Below are 18,842 nucleotides of genomic sequence, written 5' to 3'. Positions count from 1 at the left end.
ATATAAAGTTAACTGGACCAAATCTGATTAAGGTGATGTTTCAAAAGACTAGATCACATTCAGTACCAACACTTCCATCCCAACATACACAAAGATCTAGGAGTAAAACTGAGTGCTGATTTATCTAAAATGGTCTCTTTAAATAATGAGAAAACTCAGAACCACATTTCAAAAGAATGCATGCTGCAACATTTTTAGAGCTCTTTATTAGGCTGCACTGAAAATACAAAGATAAATATTACAGACATGGTTCCTCGATTTACTGTTAGCTGAGCAAGACCCCAAACCTGTAATTTAATCTTAATCTGGACTCCGCACTTGTATAGAAACCAATGGGACTCTGTATGGATACAGGGTTCCACCTGCTTGTTTGTTCTGGGTTTTTTTGGTAAGACAGAAACCTTACTGTTACCTATATATGATTATTTAATACTCCTGGCTGACTGAGTTAACAAGTTATTTGTATATGAGTATTTAAGATGCTGAGCAGTTATCATAATGGGCCTTATTCAGCAAAGTACTTAAAGAAAGTATAGGAGGCTATTCATGTGTTTAAAGTTAAGCACGCACATGTTTTTGCTGAATTGGGGCCTCTGTTACTTTAAGTACAATTGATTATCAGGGCACCATAGAGGTTTTGGTATGGCCTTTTTAAATATAGTTTATGGAAGTGCAAGTCACAGTCTCATAGTTAAGGATGAGTTCAATTTTGTACTGGAAGCGCAGGTATTCAAACACTTTGTTACATACAAAGAATAGTGTAACCTCCAAAATCGCAACATATACTCTGAGTACAGAATAAATTTTAAGAATTTATAAATAAATCCATTAGCCTAATTAAACAAAGATCCTTTAATAAATGTAACACCCTATCTCAGATCACTTTTCAACCAGAATGATCTTAACAGTGGAACAACACTTGAAACTTCCTATAAGCTAAAATTCACTGAAATTTCAAGCATGGACTACAGTAAAAGATTGGTTTTTGTTTTTTTAATTATTAATGGTCATTTCCCCCCGTTATTTTTCATAATAATTTCTTCTTCAGAAGAAACTGATAAATAATGTACTACAGGGAATTTCTTGGACTATTTCAAAATGGCTGCCATCTCCTATTGTTCTCAATGGGCCTGAGGCCACACACATTCACAGTCAAGATACCCTCTTTCAAAATCACAACCATTGTCCATTTTTCCCAATAAAAGTGAAGCCAAGATGACTTCTGAAAAGATGGTAGCCATAGGAGGTTTACTTAATCTGCTTAACCTGAACTCTACCCTGTACTAACATGAAGAAAAATAATGAAAATAAATCTAATATGCCTTTACAAATCAGATTAAACTAATGTGGGACTACAGACACTATTATGGATTAATCATAATTGTATACCTATTGCATGTTGTCACTACAGGGCAGAGTTAAGGTTGTCTGGGTGTCTTAAGTGTGCATCTTCATTTGGATTTCTTTTTAATGTAATCATAACCTGAATTTCCTGGGTTTGTAATACCTATTTTACTACAGCATCCCTGGAATGTTTTTTACCCTTAAATTACTATCTTCAAGTTTTATATTGCTGCCGTTCATTGTAGTAATATCTAAGTGTTTTAAGTACCAAACTCCTTAGAGCAGCAGTGTCCAATTCCTGGCCCCCAAGGCACTAAACTGTGGCCCTCAAGGGCAACTTCATTAACAAGAAAAAACAAATGAAGATCTTACACTCAACTCAACAGCACTTCTATTTGCCTGTCTGCAACACAATCACATGACCTCTAAAGGGGAGTTCTGTTTTAAAACAAACAAACAAAAAATGAAACAAAATAACATGATACAGGCATTAGTTATTTATTTGCTTATACTCTTCAAAATAGTATGTAAATAGACTACTGACATGTGTTTAAGATGCAATGCTAAAATACTGACATTTCAAGAGAATTGTAAAAAATAAATAAATTTAGAAATGCTTTGAAATGGAGCAGGAGGAAGAGAAGTAGCACTTTGGCACCACTACTAGCACCTTCCACCTTAACAGAGCAACCCTTTTTATACATACAGTTGGCCCACAGTCCTGAAAATACTTTTGCACATATATACCATTATACAGATACTATGGTGACGGGCACAGACAAAAATATGAATAAACAGTCTCATCACACTCAATAAGACAACTCACATACAAGTATCTACCAAATTGAGGGGCCTTAGTTTCAGATAATCAGTAGTACTTCAATGTCAAAATACTACTCCGATCCAGATAAAAACAGAATTCATGAATTCGTGTTCTGTTACTGCTAACAGCTTATGTCAAAATTAAGATGATAGTTGAAACAAGTGATCTGAGTAAATGTTATAGGCAATGTTGCTGTAGCCGTGTTGGTCCCAGGATATTAGAGAGACACAATGGGTGAGATAATATCTTTTACCAGACCAACTTCTGTTGGTGAGAGAGACAAGCTTTCGAACTTTCAAAACAGCTCTGCCTGCAAGCTCGGAAGCTTGTCTCTCTGACCAACTTTGGTCCAATAAAAAAATATTATCTCACCCACGTTGTCCCTCTGAGTAAATGTTGGTACCCCCACCAAACAGTGTTTCACTACAGTTTAATGACCCCAATGAACGCTTCAAACTAAAATATGCAGGTGCTTTTAAATCTTGATAGGTTATCATTTTAATTATTACATAAAACAGAGTAACATGAATTTTAAACTGTACTGAGTCTATTGATCACGTTCCAAGTACCAATATTGACCCAGGTGAGTTGTTTCAAAATTTGAAACTGTATCTTTCATGTTGAGCACCAGGTCTTTTGATTAAAGGTCTGTAATAAAGACAAAGACATTTATTCTCATCATAGCTTGTAACTGTATCATCAGTTTCTTCAAATAAGCAGTTTCCATTTCAAATATAGGTCTCTAAAACTTAAGGTTTCCCAAAACTGATATCATGAAAACTACAGTGCACAAGATAAATCATTTTAATGGCTATTTTTAAAAGATAAAGACCAAAAAAAACAACTGTATATATCAAAGATGTATTAAAGGTAATTGCTCAATGGAAAATTATTTCACTAACATGAAGAAGCTTATCCTCACTTTTCAAGCACTCACTCCCAGAGACGAGGTGTGTGTATGTGGAGATGCAGGATCACGGTGCACACCCAGATTTCTGTCAGGGTTTATATGCCCTGCCACGAACCCCACTGTATACCACCAGAACCTTTAAATCAGAGGTTTTCAAACTGAGTGCCGTGGAGGAACATTCAGGGGAAGGGGAAGGGAAAGTGGGAGAGATGAGCAGCATTGTCTGGTAGCTCGGGCATTTGGGAGGGAGCACTACCTCCACCCCTTGACTCACCTCCTTTGTCTGGATTTAGGGGGGTGCAACCAAAAATTGTAACTTAAATTAGGGGAGGAGGCTCAGCTCAAAAAGTTTGAAAACCGTTGCTTTAAATTGTGCCCCCACTATCAAGAGCATTGTCTCTACTCACTCCACAACTCCAATATCACCTTCAGTCTTCATTGCTTCTTATACCCTGTCTCAGTACCACCTCATATGCTGCACTGAAGCACCTCTCTTAAATGTTCCCTTTTTCTCTTCCCTCATTCAAGATTTAATGATTGTTTTCCCCAGTAATTATACATGGAACTGCTTTCCAAATCAATATTTGCCATACATCTTCCTTCCTCTTCAAATTGCTCATAAAACACACCTGTTTCACGGGGTATAATAAAACTGAATAGTACTTCCATCACATGCTATCCATGTTGATTTTGTCTATTGTAACTCCTCAGTAGACCACCATATAATGACTATATACTTTACATTTGTCAAGCAGGAACCTTGTCATATCTAATGTACAGCAACACACACATAAATAATACCATAAACATCAGTCTGGAAAACACTCCTGTAAGATGCAAGACAACTTCGCTCATTACAAATGAACACGATCTACTGAATTAATTTGTACTCTACTTTGAAATATTTTCCATCTTGGCTACTGCGTTATTAATACCCAAGGGACACTTTGCACACCAATATCTTGCTGCCAGGAAGAAACGGGATTAAAACCAAGGCCAAGGTGCTGTCTTCCTACAGTCAATTACTTCTGCAACAGGCCACGCTATAGCTTAATCGTAAGGGGGTGATCACATAAAAGGCAATTGAAGTTACTTATGAATCATACAGAGGAATGAGAGAGCTAGAGTTGGTGGTCAATCTAACTACCCATCCAGGTTCTTACACAGTGCACATCAACATAATATCTGAGTTTTTAAAACATATTCTCCTTGGCTTCCTTCTATAGGGAACAGTGCTTTTTTGGTTATAGATTCTTAAACGTGTTCATTTAGCTAGGTGGCTTTTTGTTTTTTGAGCTGTGAAAAAAATATTCTAAGAAAGCTACGCTGAAGTCGTGTGTTTTTGTACTAGTCTATGGATTAATTAGTCTAGCAATCCATAGCTGCCATGGGAAGCCAAGCTACAGCAGAGGAGAGCAAGAGGTGTCCCAGATAGCTAGGGACAAGTGCAGGGAAGACTTTGAACAGCAGAACAGACATCTTGAATCCCAGGCTATTCAATGGGAAGCTAGTGCAGCAATCAGGGCACTGGGGATCAGTCGGTCAAGTCCTTTTCCCACCCCTCCACCCCCCCGACAACTCAACCCCCGGCCACCCAGCTCCATCTCCTTCATGCCCAGTCCTTTCCCCGTCCCTAACCCTTCCCCCTCACCTCCAGCTTGTGGTTGATCTGGGACACGGTCTGCGCCTTGTGGCAGAGCTGGGCGAAGCAGGAGCTGAGGCTGGTCATTTTCTGCCGCCCCTCGTAGGTGATGTCCGCTTGGTCGGGGTCTATCTCCCCCAGCAGCAAGTCCACGTCCACGAAGGCCTTATCGAACTCCTTCTCCAGCACCTCCAGCCAGCGGAACATCGACACCCCCCCGCCCGGGGAGGAGGCGACGGCGGCGACCCCCCCGCCACAGGCCCCGGAGCCCGAGCCGCACGAACCAGTCCCCATACCGGACATGTTGACACCCCTCGCGGCCTGCGAGGCACCCCCTGCGCGCGCGCCCCTTCTCCTCAACGCCCGCGCGGCACCCAGCACGCGCGCCCGCCCCCCTCAACGCCCGCAGGTCGCGGCGGCAGTAGCCTCCGCTCAGGTCTGGTGACAGTGGCTGAGAGAGGAGCGACGCGTCCCTACGGCGCATGCGCTCGGATGCCGAAATAGGTTGCGAGGCGGCACTCTGTGGGTGGACTGAGATCGTCTATTGACTTGTGCTGTCTGCCACAACTGAGACCGCAGCTCAGGGAGCATGGCCGATCCCCACATCAGCGATCTCAGCGCCCTAGCACCACTCGCACTGCGCAGGCGCTACCTGCTAGGCGCGCTGCTAAGACTGCGTTGGGGGTCGCTGCAGTTCCTGGCAGCGCTCGTCGCCCCTGCCCCTTCTCCAGCCCGTCACTGCAGGGCGGGAGCCGGCCGGCCCAGAGCTCACCCACTGCGGAGCAGCGGCGTTAGGGGGCTTCCCCGGAGCCTGCAGGCCCTGAGTCGTTGGGGTCGATCAGAGGCCGGGTTGGTGCTTAGACAACGGCCCGGGAGCCGCGGCTGATCCGCACTAACGGCCTCTGCCTGTGGCCAGGCTGCCGCGCGCCTGCGTCTCTCGGAGCCTCGCGCTCGCGGGATGTCAGCGCCTGGGCGGCCGGGCTTGCTACTAACCCCCCCGGCCCCGGCCCCGGCGCTGTGGCCACCAGCAGCTGTTGTAGCATCTGCTGGGGCCGGTAGCCAAGTGGCCAGTCGCATTGTGCCCCCTGCGGGGCCCGCGCAGGGATAGCAGCCGGGGGGGGGCAGTACGGGTCCTAAGCTCCCCTCCCTCCAGCCCCACCCCCAGCGAGCGAACCCCTCAAACATTTGAATCCAGTCAGTCCGCACAGCTCGTCTTCCCAGTCCTTACAACCCCAGCAGGTGATACACCGGCCCCGTCTTCCCCCACAACGTCCTTCCTGGCCACCTCCAGTTTTCCGCAGATCCTGACCCCAGCCTTTCCCCTCGAGGCCCGGCAGAAAACTAGCTGGCCCTAGCTTCCCAAAGCTATCCATCTGTCCCCAGAAACCCCCCCCCCCAATCCAACTTCCCTTAGATACTCCTCTCATTGTTCCCACCATCTCCACTCCCACAGTTCGCAGACACCCCCATCTTCTACACAATCCCAGCTTCCTCCCCACACAGCCCCCACCCTTCAGCATGCAACCATCTGTCACCGCTGACAAATTTTGTGCAGCTCCATGTCCTGCCCCACCACTGTCTTTTGGGGGTGCGGGGGGTAGGAGTGCATTGACTTTAAGATGAAGCCAAGGCTATGGTCATATACAAATTGTAAATGGACAACTTTCTAAATGAGCCATACCATATATTTGTAAGTTGCATAAAATGTCACACATGGAATACAATTGCCAGTTATGCCTTTTCTGTGCCTCAGTTTCCACATCTGTAAAATGTTCTGATTAATTACCTCATAGGAGGAATTAATTTGTAAAGTGAGCTCCTTTGTAAAATGCTGCTGAAGAAGAGCAAATGCTTAGTATTATAATGTTGTTATTGCTGTCTGATAATTACCAATTGCCAACAACCAGCTAATTCAAAGACCTAATTCTGCAGGCCACATTCAGGCAAAACTTGATTTCAATACGGAGATTTTTTGCTGAGTGCAGACTCCACGATCAGGTCCCTGATCTAAAGGGAGAAATTTGATTTTGAAAAAGTGTAGTATTTACTGTGAATCTTCATCCATAAATAAACCTGAGCACATGATCTGAGGGGAAATGCCTGAGATGCCCAGTTAGATCTGTTTTTTATTAATAGAACATGTTTTAAAGGGGAGGATGCTTCTCTTCTCTCTCCCAGACAGTTTTGATTAAGACCACAGTTCTGTCCTAATCCCAACAATCAAGGATGAAAATAATTATTAGATTCCCCAATGAGTCAGATTTATGGAGTAGTGAAAATTCCACTCTGAGCCAAAAGCTTTCCTACTGTAAATTGCATTCATAACAACACTTTGCCATGGTAACCCAAAGACTATTCTAGTTCCACTAAACTGTTCACTTGAATAATGGTTAGATTAATTAATTTTGACATTTTCTCTTCTAACAGCAGACAGAGGATGACTATATAGAGAATATGCAGTGTAGTTGTAGCCGTGTTGGTCCCAGGATATTAGAGAGACACGGTGGGTGAGGTAAAATCTTTTATTGGATCTTTTATTTGTAAGCGAGAGAGAGAAGCTTTCGAGCTACACCAAGACATGAAGAAGAACTCTGTGTATCTTGGAAGCTTGTCTCTCTCACCAACAGAAGTTTGTTCAATAAGAGATATTACCTCACCCACCTTGTATCTTCTGTCAAGCCTCACAAAGTTGGCTGACTCATGAAAACAGAGATCTTTTTCTTTTTTTAAGTTTAGATGAAACTGAGCCCCGTGAACTGAGGAATTCCTGCCTAGGAGGAAGGAAGGAAGGGGAAAAAAAATCAGCCTATATACTGCTCATCCATTTGATGAATTGAACAGTTCAGTTGATGAATTGGACAGTATGTGTTCAGTGTAAAACCAGTTGCATCAAATGGACATTCCCAGTTATAGGCTTCCCAAATCCACAGCATATTTTTGTGGCAACCATACAACACACTCTCATAACTTCATATGCATTAATGATATACATATTTAGATAGAACAGTGACTTTCAGCCAATCATAACCTTTTCCCTGATACCTCACATGGCATGCTTTATATACAATATCACAGTTCTATACAAATGAGGAACATGGGAGTTACAAGACGCTCCCCCAGGGTATAGTACGTAACAATCTGCTCAATGTGCAATGGCAGTCAAAAAAGCTAACAGAATGTTAGGAACCATTAGGAAAGGGATAGATAATATGACAGAAAATATCATAATGCCACTATATACATTCATGGTACGCACACAACTTGAATACTATGTACAGTTCTGGTTGCCCCATCTCAAGAAAGATCCTGGAATTGGAAAAGTCACTAAGAAGAGCAAAAAACATGATTAAGGATATGGAACAATTTCCGTATGAGGAGAGATTTAAAAAACGGAGACTATTCAGCTTGAAAAAGAGATGACTAAGGATGGGATATGATAGAGGTCTATAAAATTATTGATGGTGTGGTGAATAAGGAAATTTTATTTACCCCTTCAGATAACACAAGAACCAGGGGTCACCCAATGAAATTAATAGGCAGCAAAACAGGCATACAGCAATATTTCTTCACACAGCACACAAGTCAACCTGTGGAGCTTGTTGCTAGGGGATGCTGTGAAGGACTAAAGCAGGGGTCGGCAACCTTTCAGAAGTGGTGTGCCAAGTCTTCGTTTATTCACTCTAATTTAAGGTTTTGCATGCCAGTAATACATTTTAATGTTTTTAGAAGGTCTCTTTCTATAAGTCTATAATATATAACTAAACTATTGTTGTATGTAAAGTAAATAAGGTTTTTAAAATGTTTAAGAAGCTTCATTTAAAATTAAATTAAAATGCAGAGCCTCCCGGACTGGTGGCCAGGACCCGGGTAGTGTGAGTGCCACTGAAAATCAGCTTGCGTGCCATAGGTTACCTACCCCTGGACTAAAGTATAAGTGGGTTAAAAAAAGCATTTGACAAGGTGCCGCAGTCCTTCCCCCAGGGCTGACAAATTCCATAATACATTTTTCAATGATTTTCAAGACTTACCTACCCCTAGTAACACTGAACAAACATGCAAATTAAGGACCCAATCACTCTCTATTGCTTTATGCAATGTATGGACAACCCCTTCTGATATCACAAAGTTAGCAAGAGGCCTGCAAGACTGTTACTGCAAACCACTGGAAGGTACACAATTCAGGTAACTTGCTGTTAATTATTCAAATTAACTGCATCTTAATTTAGTGTAGAAGGGCAATCCACAGCAGACCTCCTGCTACTAAGCCCTATCCATACTTGGAGCAAAAACTGAAATCTGCAAGCACTTTCTAAGCAATACTATACTTGACAACTGTTTTTAACTCAGAGCCAACACTGTTTTAGCATGGTTTCAGCTTATAACACTATACAAGGTTCTAAGACAAGGCTCAGCCTTAACACAAATTACTTTTAAAACAAGACCTCCCAGCAGCATTAAAATAATCATTCAGACAGCAACTCTGCCAACCGGACATCAACAAAAAAGTTCATTTTCACTTCTTCATTTTGAGCAGTATGCTCTCAGTCCTCCCCCCCAAAACAATACAACTACTGTGTTCACCAAAACTTTGTTGATTGAGCTGCCTCCACCACTGATGCTGTCAGCAGTGTTCTACCACAGTATTTAAATAGAGTTGCAACACTACTTAGAGTGGCTACAAACTGTTCTACAACTCTATTTGACTGAAGTCAAACTGGTTTGAAATGCTCCTGTATGCCCTTGTGGGAACTGAGCCTAACTGACCTCATGTCTGAGCTCCATCCAAATAACTGCATGAGGCAGATAATGCTGGCTGCAATTTCTGCAGGGGAAAGTCTGATGGAGAATCAAAACATTTAATTGTGTCCAACTAGTAAAATGTCATTATGTTAACTTTGGTCAGTGACATGATAACATTAGTCTATCCATTTGAATTAGGATTTCAATTTTTTTTCTTAGCCTTGATTTAAAATAGATTTCAGTAAGTGTCAGAGTGGAGAAATATATGAGGAATTACATTCCTTTCTGCTGCCTCAGTTTAAAGAAAAAAGGCCAAAATAATTCCTCCTACCTAGGCATTAGAACTTCATGCTAACATGTCTTCATCTTGCATTTAAAGATATCAGCTTATCTTGACAACTGGCAAGGAGGTTTCTCAAACTTACTATGTAAAATACCTATAGTAAACATTGCCTTTAAACTCACACAACTTGGTATAACTACCGGCCTACCTGTCCCTTTATAGAGTATCACCTGTTCTCGAATTTGGATGATCTTTTTCCCTTTGCTGGGGGTTTGGCTTGGCTTTATCTTACAACTGCATTATCTGCAATGGTGTCAGAATTTACCAGTCATTAATTTTACTTCTTTCATCCCTTGTCAGTGCTACATTTATTTCTCATGTCATCAGACTTCACAGGTCAAACAAGGTTTCCCTTTTGCTCCTCCCGCTCCCAAAGCACTCTCACAGATTAGTTCTTCACTTAGGAAGTTAAATGTGTTTGTATTAGTATCAGACTGTGGTATTAAACCATAGGTATGTGCTTTGCTGAATTGAAAATAATTGGAATAGGGTGGGATCTACAAAGGTACTTAGGTACCTAAACCCTGGCTTTAGGCACCTAAGTCTTGGGTTCAGGCTCATAAATCCCAGTTTTGGCTCCACTGCAACCCACAAAACTCCCACTGAACCATGTAGGTGCCTAAACTCACTCAGTGCCCAAGTTTTCAGGGTAAATGTTCCCCTGGCACCTACATTTCTGCCTCTGAGCATGCACACTGCTGCCTCCTTCTAGACATCTGGACACCTATCTCCCAGCTACACTCCAGAGAGAATCATGAAACAGAAGATAGGTGTTCGGCTGATTATCTTGTGTGTGGGGTCCAAGCCCTTTGAGCACACCCACTAGATTGGGTCCCATTCAAAATCTGGCCAGAGGTGGTGGCCCACCTTATAACTTGTAGCTCAGTGGTTAGAGCATTTGCCTGGAATGTGCAGACTCAGGTTTAATTCTCTCTGGTAGAGAGAGAGAAAAGATTTGAGCAGGGGTCTCCCACCTCTCAGGAGAGTGCTTTAATCACTGAGCTCTAGGATAGTCTCATGTGAATCACATCACCCTCAGTCTCTCTGTTGAAGCTGTTCCACTATGGATAAATAATGAAAGAGTGATTGGAGCAGGGGGATTGGACCCAGGGTCTCCCATCTGCCATGTGGGTGCCCTAACAACTGAACTATAGAATCATTGTCTCTCTCTCTTTCCTTTTTGTACTTTGTGTTAGATGGAATCCTGTGGGTGAGAGAGAATGGGTTATCAAATGGAGATGAAGAACTTGTACCTTTCATTAACTGTGGGATTGGCAGCATAAGGGTGTGTGTGTTAACATGATAAATTGGGGCATTGCTGAAAGAGGGCAGAATTAAGGTTGCATGGCATGGGCGGTGTGAGAGTCGCTCATTCGAGGAGGCTAGCCCCACTCCGCCCTTCTGCCTGAGGCCCTGCCACCCTTCCGCCCCTCCTCCCCTGCTGGAGCCCCAAGCCCCCCATACCCTCCCACGGCTGCTGGCCTCACCATCCCAGCCCCCCCAAGCACAGGGCACTGTGGCCCCAGCCCCGGAGTGCTGGGCAGCCCCAATGCTGGGTGACCTAAGCACTGGGCAGGCGGCCCCAGAGCTCCCAGCCCTGAAGCACCGGGTGGCACATTCCCAGTGCCTGGGGGGCCCCCAGTGCTGGGCAGCCCCAGATGCCCCAAGTCCTGGCCACAGGCTGGCCTGCCCTAGCCCCAGCCCACTTCCGGGAAGAGGAGCAGCCTGCCTGGGTTGAGGCCAAGAGGGAAGCGGCAAGCAGGAAGGGGCCTTGGAGTGGAGCGTGGGCAGGGCCATGTGGGTCTGTTTGGGGAGGCTTAGGGCCTGCAATACCTGCCTCCAATGTTGCACTGACAAACAACTGCATTTCTTGGTTTTCAGGCGTTTGAGTTTTACTCAACTCAGCATTCTGCAAGAGGGCGACATACCACTAAGCAACCTTAACTCTGTGTTAATTTAGATTTTTTTTTGTACATACCATGTCCCACAATTTGCATTCTGAGCCATCTCACACACCAGCCATACACCAGCTTTGCCTCACCAGCCCTGATTCTGCACTCCTCCCCAGCCGTGCCCCTGACCCATTCACTGAGTTCCCCCTCCACTTGGCCCCCCTCTTTACTACTTTATCCAGCCTCCACCATCCCCAGCAAGCAGGGAATATATCTCCCTGAACGCTTCACTCCTTGGTATACAAACATTCTATTGCTGTTACTTCCCCTTCCACCTGACCGCCCCTCCCCATAACCTGACTGACATGCAGTACCTGGAGCAAAGGCCAATTATGTTACAGTGGAATGGTGTTCCTGGTCATGTTTTACAATGGTTGGGAGGGTGGAGTGTGTAGCAGAAATCACAGACAGGGTTTCTGTTCCAAAATATTGAGTGTTTTATGTTTGACAGAAAGATCCTCTGCCCCCTGTCCAATAGATATACCCCATCTCCAAGAAACAGTGAGGCGTCAGAGTTTATAATGTTTCTATGGCATACAGTACACACTTTCTGGTCAGCCATGAACCTCCAGTTTCCCAATAAATGTTCTTCCAACACATATGAATAACTTTTATATTGTTGCTGTAGTAATTATTCAGATGCTCAGCCAAATCAGAGAAAACTAAAATAGCTCCTGGAGAGAAATCTCTGATGCTGTTCAACTCTGACCTCATAGATTATATGAGATATGCATCAGGAATTAGGCCCAGATCACTTCTGCCTGAGTGAATCACCACAGTGTCTAACATCACAAACCTCTTAAGTCACCAGTTAGATGCTGCAGAGTGGGCAAAACATGATGCCAATGCAGGCCACCTGTCTTCACTCAAATCAACCCATAATCAGCAGCCTCCATATCATAGAATCATAGAATATCAGGGTTGGAAGGGACCTCAGGAGGCCATCTAGTCCAACCCCCTGCTCAAAGCAGGACCAATTCCCAACTAAATCATCCCAGCCAGGGCTTTGTCAAGCCTGACCTTAAAAACCTCTAAGGAAGGAGATTCCACCACCTCCCTAGGTAACCCGTTCCAGTGCTTCACCACCCTCCTAGTGAAAAAGCTTTTCCTAATATCCAACCTAAACCTCCCCCACTGCAAGTTGAGACCATTACTCCTTGTTCTGTCATCAGGTAGCACTGAGAACAGTCTAGATCCATCCTCTTTGGAACCCCCTTTCAGGTAGTTGAAAGCAGCTATCAAATCCCCCCTCATTCTTCTCTCTGCAGACTAAACAATCCCAGTTTCCTCATAAGTCATGTGCTCCAGCTCCCTAATAATTTTTGTTACTCTCTTCTGTACTCTTTCCAATTTTTCCACATCCTTCATGTAGTGTGGGGCCCAAAATTGGACACAGTACTCCAGATGAGGCCTCACCAATGTCGAATAGAGGGGAACGATCACATCCCTCGATCTGCTGGCAAAGCCCCTGCTTATACAGCCCAGAATGCCGTTACCCTTCTTGGCAACAAGGGTACACTGTTGACTCATATCCAGCTTCTCATCCACTGTAACCCCTAGGTCCTTTTCTGCAGAACTGCTTCCTAGCCATTCGGTCCCTAGTCTGTAACAGTGCATGGGATTCTTCCGTCCTAAGTGCAGGACTCTGCACTTGTCCTTGTTGAACCTCATCAGGTTTCTTTTGGCCCAATCCTCTAATTTGTCTAGGTCACTCTGTATCCTGTCCCTACCTTCCAGCGTATCTACCACTCCTCCCAGTTTAGTGTCATCTCCAGACTTGCTGAGGGTGCAATCTAAGCTATCCTCCAAATCATTAATGAAGATATTGAACAAAACCGTCCCCAAGACCGACCCTTGGGGCACTCCGCTTGATACTGGCTGCCAACTAGACATGGAGCCATTGATCACTACCCATTGAGCCTGATGATCTAGCCAGCTTTCTATCCACCTTATAGTCCATTCATCCAGCCCATACTTCTTTAACTTACTGGCAAGAATACTGTGGGAGACCGTATCTGAAGCTTTGCTAAAGTCAAGGAATAACACATCCACTGCTTTCCCCTCATCCACAGAGCCAGTTATCTCATCATAGAAGGCAATTAGGTTAGACAGGCATGACTTGCCCTTGGTGAGTCCATGCTGACTGTTCCTGATCACTTTACTCTCCTCTAAGTGCTTCAGAATTGATTCCTTGAGGACCTGCTCCATGATTTTTCCAGGGACTGAGGTGAGGCTGACTGGCCTGTAGTTCCCCGGCTCCTCCTTCTTCCCTTTTTTAAAGATGGGCACTACATTAGCCTTTTTCCAGTCATCCGGGACCTCCCCTGATCACCATGAGTTTTCAAAGATAATGGCCAATGGCTCTGCAATCACATCTGCCAACTCCTTTAGCACCCTCGGATGCAGCGCATCTGGCCCCGTGGACTTGTGCTCGTCCAGTTTTTCTAAATAGTCCCGAACCACTTTCTCCACAGAGGGCTGGTCACCTTCTCCCCATACTGTGCTGCCCAGTGCAGCAGTCTGGGAGCTGACCTTGTTCGTGAAGACAGAGGCAAAAAAATCATTGAGTACATTAGCTTTTTCCACATCCTCTGTTACTAGGTTGTCTCCCTCATTCAGTAAGGGGCCCATACTTTCCTTGACTTTCTTCTTGTTGCTAACATACCTGAAGAAACCCTTCTTGTTACTCTTAATATCTCTTGCTAGTTGCAACTCCAAGTGTGATTTGGCCTTCCTGATTTCACTCCTGCATTCCTGAGCAATATTTTTATACTCCTCCCTGGTCATTTGTCCAATCTTCCACTTCTTGTAAGCTTCTTTTTTGCGTTTAAGGTCAGCAAGGATTTCACTGTTAAGCCAAGCTGGTTGCCTGCAATATTTACGATTCTTTCTACACATTGGGATGGTTTTTTCCAGCAACCTCAATAAGGATTCTTTAAAATACAGCCAGATCTCCTGGACTCCTTTCCCCCTCATGTTTTTCTCCCAGGGGATCCTGCCCATCACTTCCCTGAGGGAGTCAAAGTCTGCTTTTCTGAAGTCCAGGGTCCATATTCTGCTGCTCTCCTTTCTAACTTGTGTCAGGATCCTGAACTCGACCATCTCATGGTCACTGCCTCCCAGGTTCCCATCCACTTTTGCTTCCCCTACTAATTCTTCCCAGTTTGTGAGCAGCAGGTCTAGAAGAGCTCTGCCCCTAGTTGGTTCCTCCAGCACTTGCACCAGGAAATTGTCCCCTATACTTTCCAAAAACTTCCTGGATTGTCTGTGCATGGTGTACTCCTTGTTCTCCTGCAATCTTGTGATCCAGGAATCACCCAGCATCCACACCGTGGCAAGCTTGGCGGCACACAGATTTCTTTTCCCTCAGCAGTCAAGGTATCTGCATTGTTATTCCAAACTTCTGCACTAAGTGTGTTGGGATACACCACATTAATCTCCCACAAGATCAGGAAGTAGCCACTTGTCACCCCTGGCTCCCCAGGGGCTAATAAAATACAGATTTTCTTGAACAATCAATCCAAGGCTACCTGCCACCTGTCCTCATTTTCTGCCCCCTCCTCAGCTGCAACCCCCTGTCCCTATTCCTCTTCTGCCCCACAGTTCTCTGTCTCTGGCTTCTCCAGACCTGATACAACAAAGATTTTGTTTAGACTGGTTTTGGTTGGCTGCTGACTATTCTGCTGTGTTCATTGTAAACCTCCCCACAGAAACAAACAAACAAAACAAAATAAACCCAAAACATGTTATATTATAATGGACACCACTTGTAGCAAGCAATGTGAGTTATTATATCTTTATTACACTGGTGTACAAAGGTTCGGACTAGAAACATCAGTGGTGGGGTGTCATCAAAGGCAATGGCATTGGCACATTCTCTCAAACTACCCGTGCAAGCATAAAGTGGCTGCCTGGAAATCCTCTCATGGTTTTTTTCTTTATTGGTGCATGTGCATTGTAATCCAGACTGCACATCTACACAAGGAAAGACATGAAAATGTTGTTAAATATCCTTCTCAGTTTGGGACCCCAAAGATTTAATGGACTATATGCACTCCCCTGAGTATAACTTGACAGATTGAGACCATTTTGACCCATATCACATCAATAGTTTTATCTCTAGCTTGTGCAAAAACCAAAAACAAACAAAAAAAAAACACCTGGACATTTTTTGAAAGATGACAATTTTTTCAGAGTTCATATCTCCACACACCTAGCTCATTTGACCCCAAATTTAGGTCACTAATCCTACCCTGCACCTCCTTGAGGCACCCCAAATTTCAAAGAAATCTGATTCAGCGTGTCAATTTTAAAGGACTTAAAAAGGATTGTATTATACCTTTCTCTGCTAGATTGAAGAGCCTGTGGGAAAACAAACATAAATTAGAGCAGCCCTGTGGCTATTTTAATGTATGTCAGGGGAAAAGCAGGTTCCTGGACAGCCCCATAATATAGGGGTACATAGGTGATGTAAAGCCACTTTCTCTCCTCCCCCCTCCACTTCCTCTATTCTTGCATAAAGCTTAGCTCAGATACATATCAGGCTTTTAGAGGTTTACATGCACTTTCCTCAGCTTTAAATGACTACCCAAGGTGCAGGGCAGCATAGAATCAGGACATGGTGTTTACACATGGAGGTCAGCTCCTCTGGAAACTTTTGCAATTGCTGAGTGCCCAGCCATAGATGTTTCTCTACAGCATATTGTTATGCTCATACAAAGCACACGGGATCTTTATAGAGGAAGGTAAATACACAGCATTTATTGAGAATACCACAGTTAGCATACGCTTTTTAGACACACACACATACACATAGTCCTGCCAGTGATGTTCAAAATTACCAGTCTGTTGTAACTCAAGTCAATCTAATGGCCAGTTAGATTGAGCACGAGTGTGGAGCTGGGTTCTGTCGGTCGCGATCCGATGTTCCGAGGCTTTGCAGGACTGAACCCAGAGTTCCATGGCAAAACACCCCAGCTTTATAGTTGTAAATTTCCATTTGAGTCCATGCATTTTGCAATGTCATCCTGTCATCATTAGTCCTTAAGTGGTGTTATAATTTGATGGTTATTGTCGGGCTTCTCATCGTTATCTCTTATTTGTTGTCTTGCCTTCGGGGGTGCCTGCCTCACCTCTGAGGTTGTCAATGCTGCTAACATGTTTAACATCGGATACAATGGATGTTTTCTGATTGTCTCCTGGTCTTTCCAAGTCTCTCACTTCTTCTTGACCATCTGGACACTTGTGATGGCTTTCACACCTTATCTTTTTCTGATGCATGCATGCCTCATTAACACAAACAATCTCTTACAGAAACCTTCAAAGGTATACAGACAGCAGTATTATATATTCAGCAGAATACATTGTAAATCAAGTCTTGCTAAATCTTATAACTAAAACAATTCACATTGGGGCTTCAGGCCCTCAACATTCCTCTAATCTTCTTAACATAGATACAAGAGAGAATCCTGTCTCTTACTTCCTAATTTGTAATACATATAGGAAACCATAGTAGCTTTATTCATAGATTCTAGGACTGGAAGGGACCTCGAGAGGTCATCGAGTCCAGTCCCCTGCCCACATGGCAGGACCAAATACTGTCTAGACCACCCCTGATAGACATTTATCTAACCTACTCTTAAATATCTCCAGAGCTGGAGATTCCACAACCTCCCTAGGCAATTTATTCCAGTGTTTAACCACCCTGACAGTTAGGAACTTTTTCCTAATGTCCAACCTAGACCTCCCTTGCTGCAGTTTAAACCCATTGCTTCTTGTTCTATCCTTAGAGGCTAAGGTGAACAAGTTTTCTCCCTCCTCCTTATGACACCCTTTTAAATATCTGAAAACTGCTATCATGTCCCCTCTCAGTCTTCTCTTTTCCAAACTAAACAAACCCAATTCTTTCAGTCTTCCTTCATAGGTCATGTTCTCAAGACCTTTAATCATTCTTGTTGCTCTTCTCTGGACCCTTTCCAATTTCTCCACATCTTTTTTAAAATGCGGTGCCCAGAACTGGACACAATACTCCAGCTGAGGCCTAACCAGAGCAGAGTAGAGCGGAAGAATGACTTCTCGTGTCTTGCTCACAACACACCTGTTAATACATCCCAGAATCATGTTTGCTTTTTTTGCAACAGCATCACACTGTTGACTCATATTTAGCTTGTGGTCCAATATAACCCCTAGATCCCTTTCTGCCGTACTCCTTCCTAGACAGTCTCTTCCCATTCTGTATGTGTGAAACTGATTTTTTCTTCCTAAGTGGAGCACTTTGCATTTGTCTTTGTTAAACTTCATCCTGTTTAACTCAGACCATTTCTCCAATTTGTCCAGATCATTTTAATTATGACCCTGTCCTCCAAAGCAGTTGCAATCCCTCCCAGTTTGGTATCATCTGCAAACTTAATAAGCGCACTTTCTATGCCAATATCTAAGTCGTTGATGAAGATATTGAACAGAGTCGGTCCCAAAACAGACCCCTGAGGTACCCCACTTGTTATGCCTTTCCAGCAGGATTTGGAACCATTAATAACAACTCTCTGAGTATAGTTATCCAGCCAGTTATGCACCCACCTTATAGTAGCCCCATCTAAATTGTATTTGCCTAGTTTATCGATAAGAATATCATGCGAGACCGTATCAAATGCCTTACTAAAGTCTAGGTATATCACATCCACAGCTTCACCCTTATCCACAAGGCTCGTTATCCTATCAAAGAAAGCTATCAGATTGGTTTGACATGATTTGTTCTTCACAAATCCATGCTGGCTGTTCCTATCACCTTACCACCTTCCAAGTGTTTGCAGATGATTTCCTTAATTACTTGCTCCATTATCTTCCCTGGCAAAGAAGTTAAACTAACTGGTCTGTAGTTTCCTGGGTTGTTTTTATTTCCCTCTTTATAGATGGGCACTATATTTGCCCTCTTCCAGTCTTCTGGAATCTCTCCCGTCTCCCATGATTTTCCAAAGATAATAGCTAGAGGCTCAGATACCTCCTCTATTAGCTCCTTGAGTATTCTAGGATGCATTTCATCAGGCCCTGGTGACTTGCAGGCATCTAACTTATTCTAAAACAAAAGGGTG

General features: G+C 43.8%; 1 protein-coding gene across 2 annotated transcripts in view; it reads right to left on the bottom strand.

Moving 5' to 3' along the window:
* The window catches only part of GOPC (golgi associated PDZ and coiled-coil motif containing), a 39,545-nt gene extending 33,874 nt beyond the window's left edge, over positions 1–5,671 (bottom strand). The window contains exon 1 of one of the 2 annotated variants that reach the window (XM_034765800.1): positions 4,729–5,671. In XM_034765800.1, the coding sequence (XP_034621691.1) occupies positions 4,729–5,022 (294 nt within the window). In that variant the 5' untranslated portion in view covers positions 5,023–5,671. The remainder of the gene's footprint in view (positions 1–4,728) is intronic. The other variant, XM_034765802.1, reaches the window with a different exon arrangement.
* Positions 5,672–18,842: the final 13,171 nt, after the last annotated feature.

The sequence above is a fragment of the Trachemys scripta genome, chromosome 3, assembly GCF_013100865.1.
Source record: "Trachemys scripta elegans isolate TJP31775 chromosome 3, CAS_Tse_1.0, whole genome shotgun sequence".
NCBI classification, from domain to species: domain Eukaryota; kingdom Metazoa; phylum Chordata; order Testudines; family Emydidae; genus Trachemys; species Trachemys scripta.
Note: the sequence above shows the minus strand (reverse complement) of the source record. Positions and strands in the feature narration are given on the sequence as shown.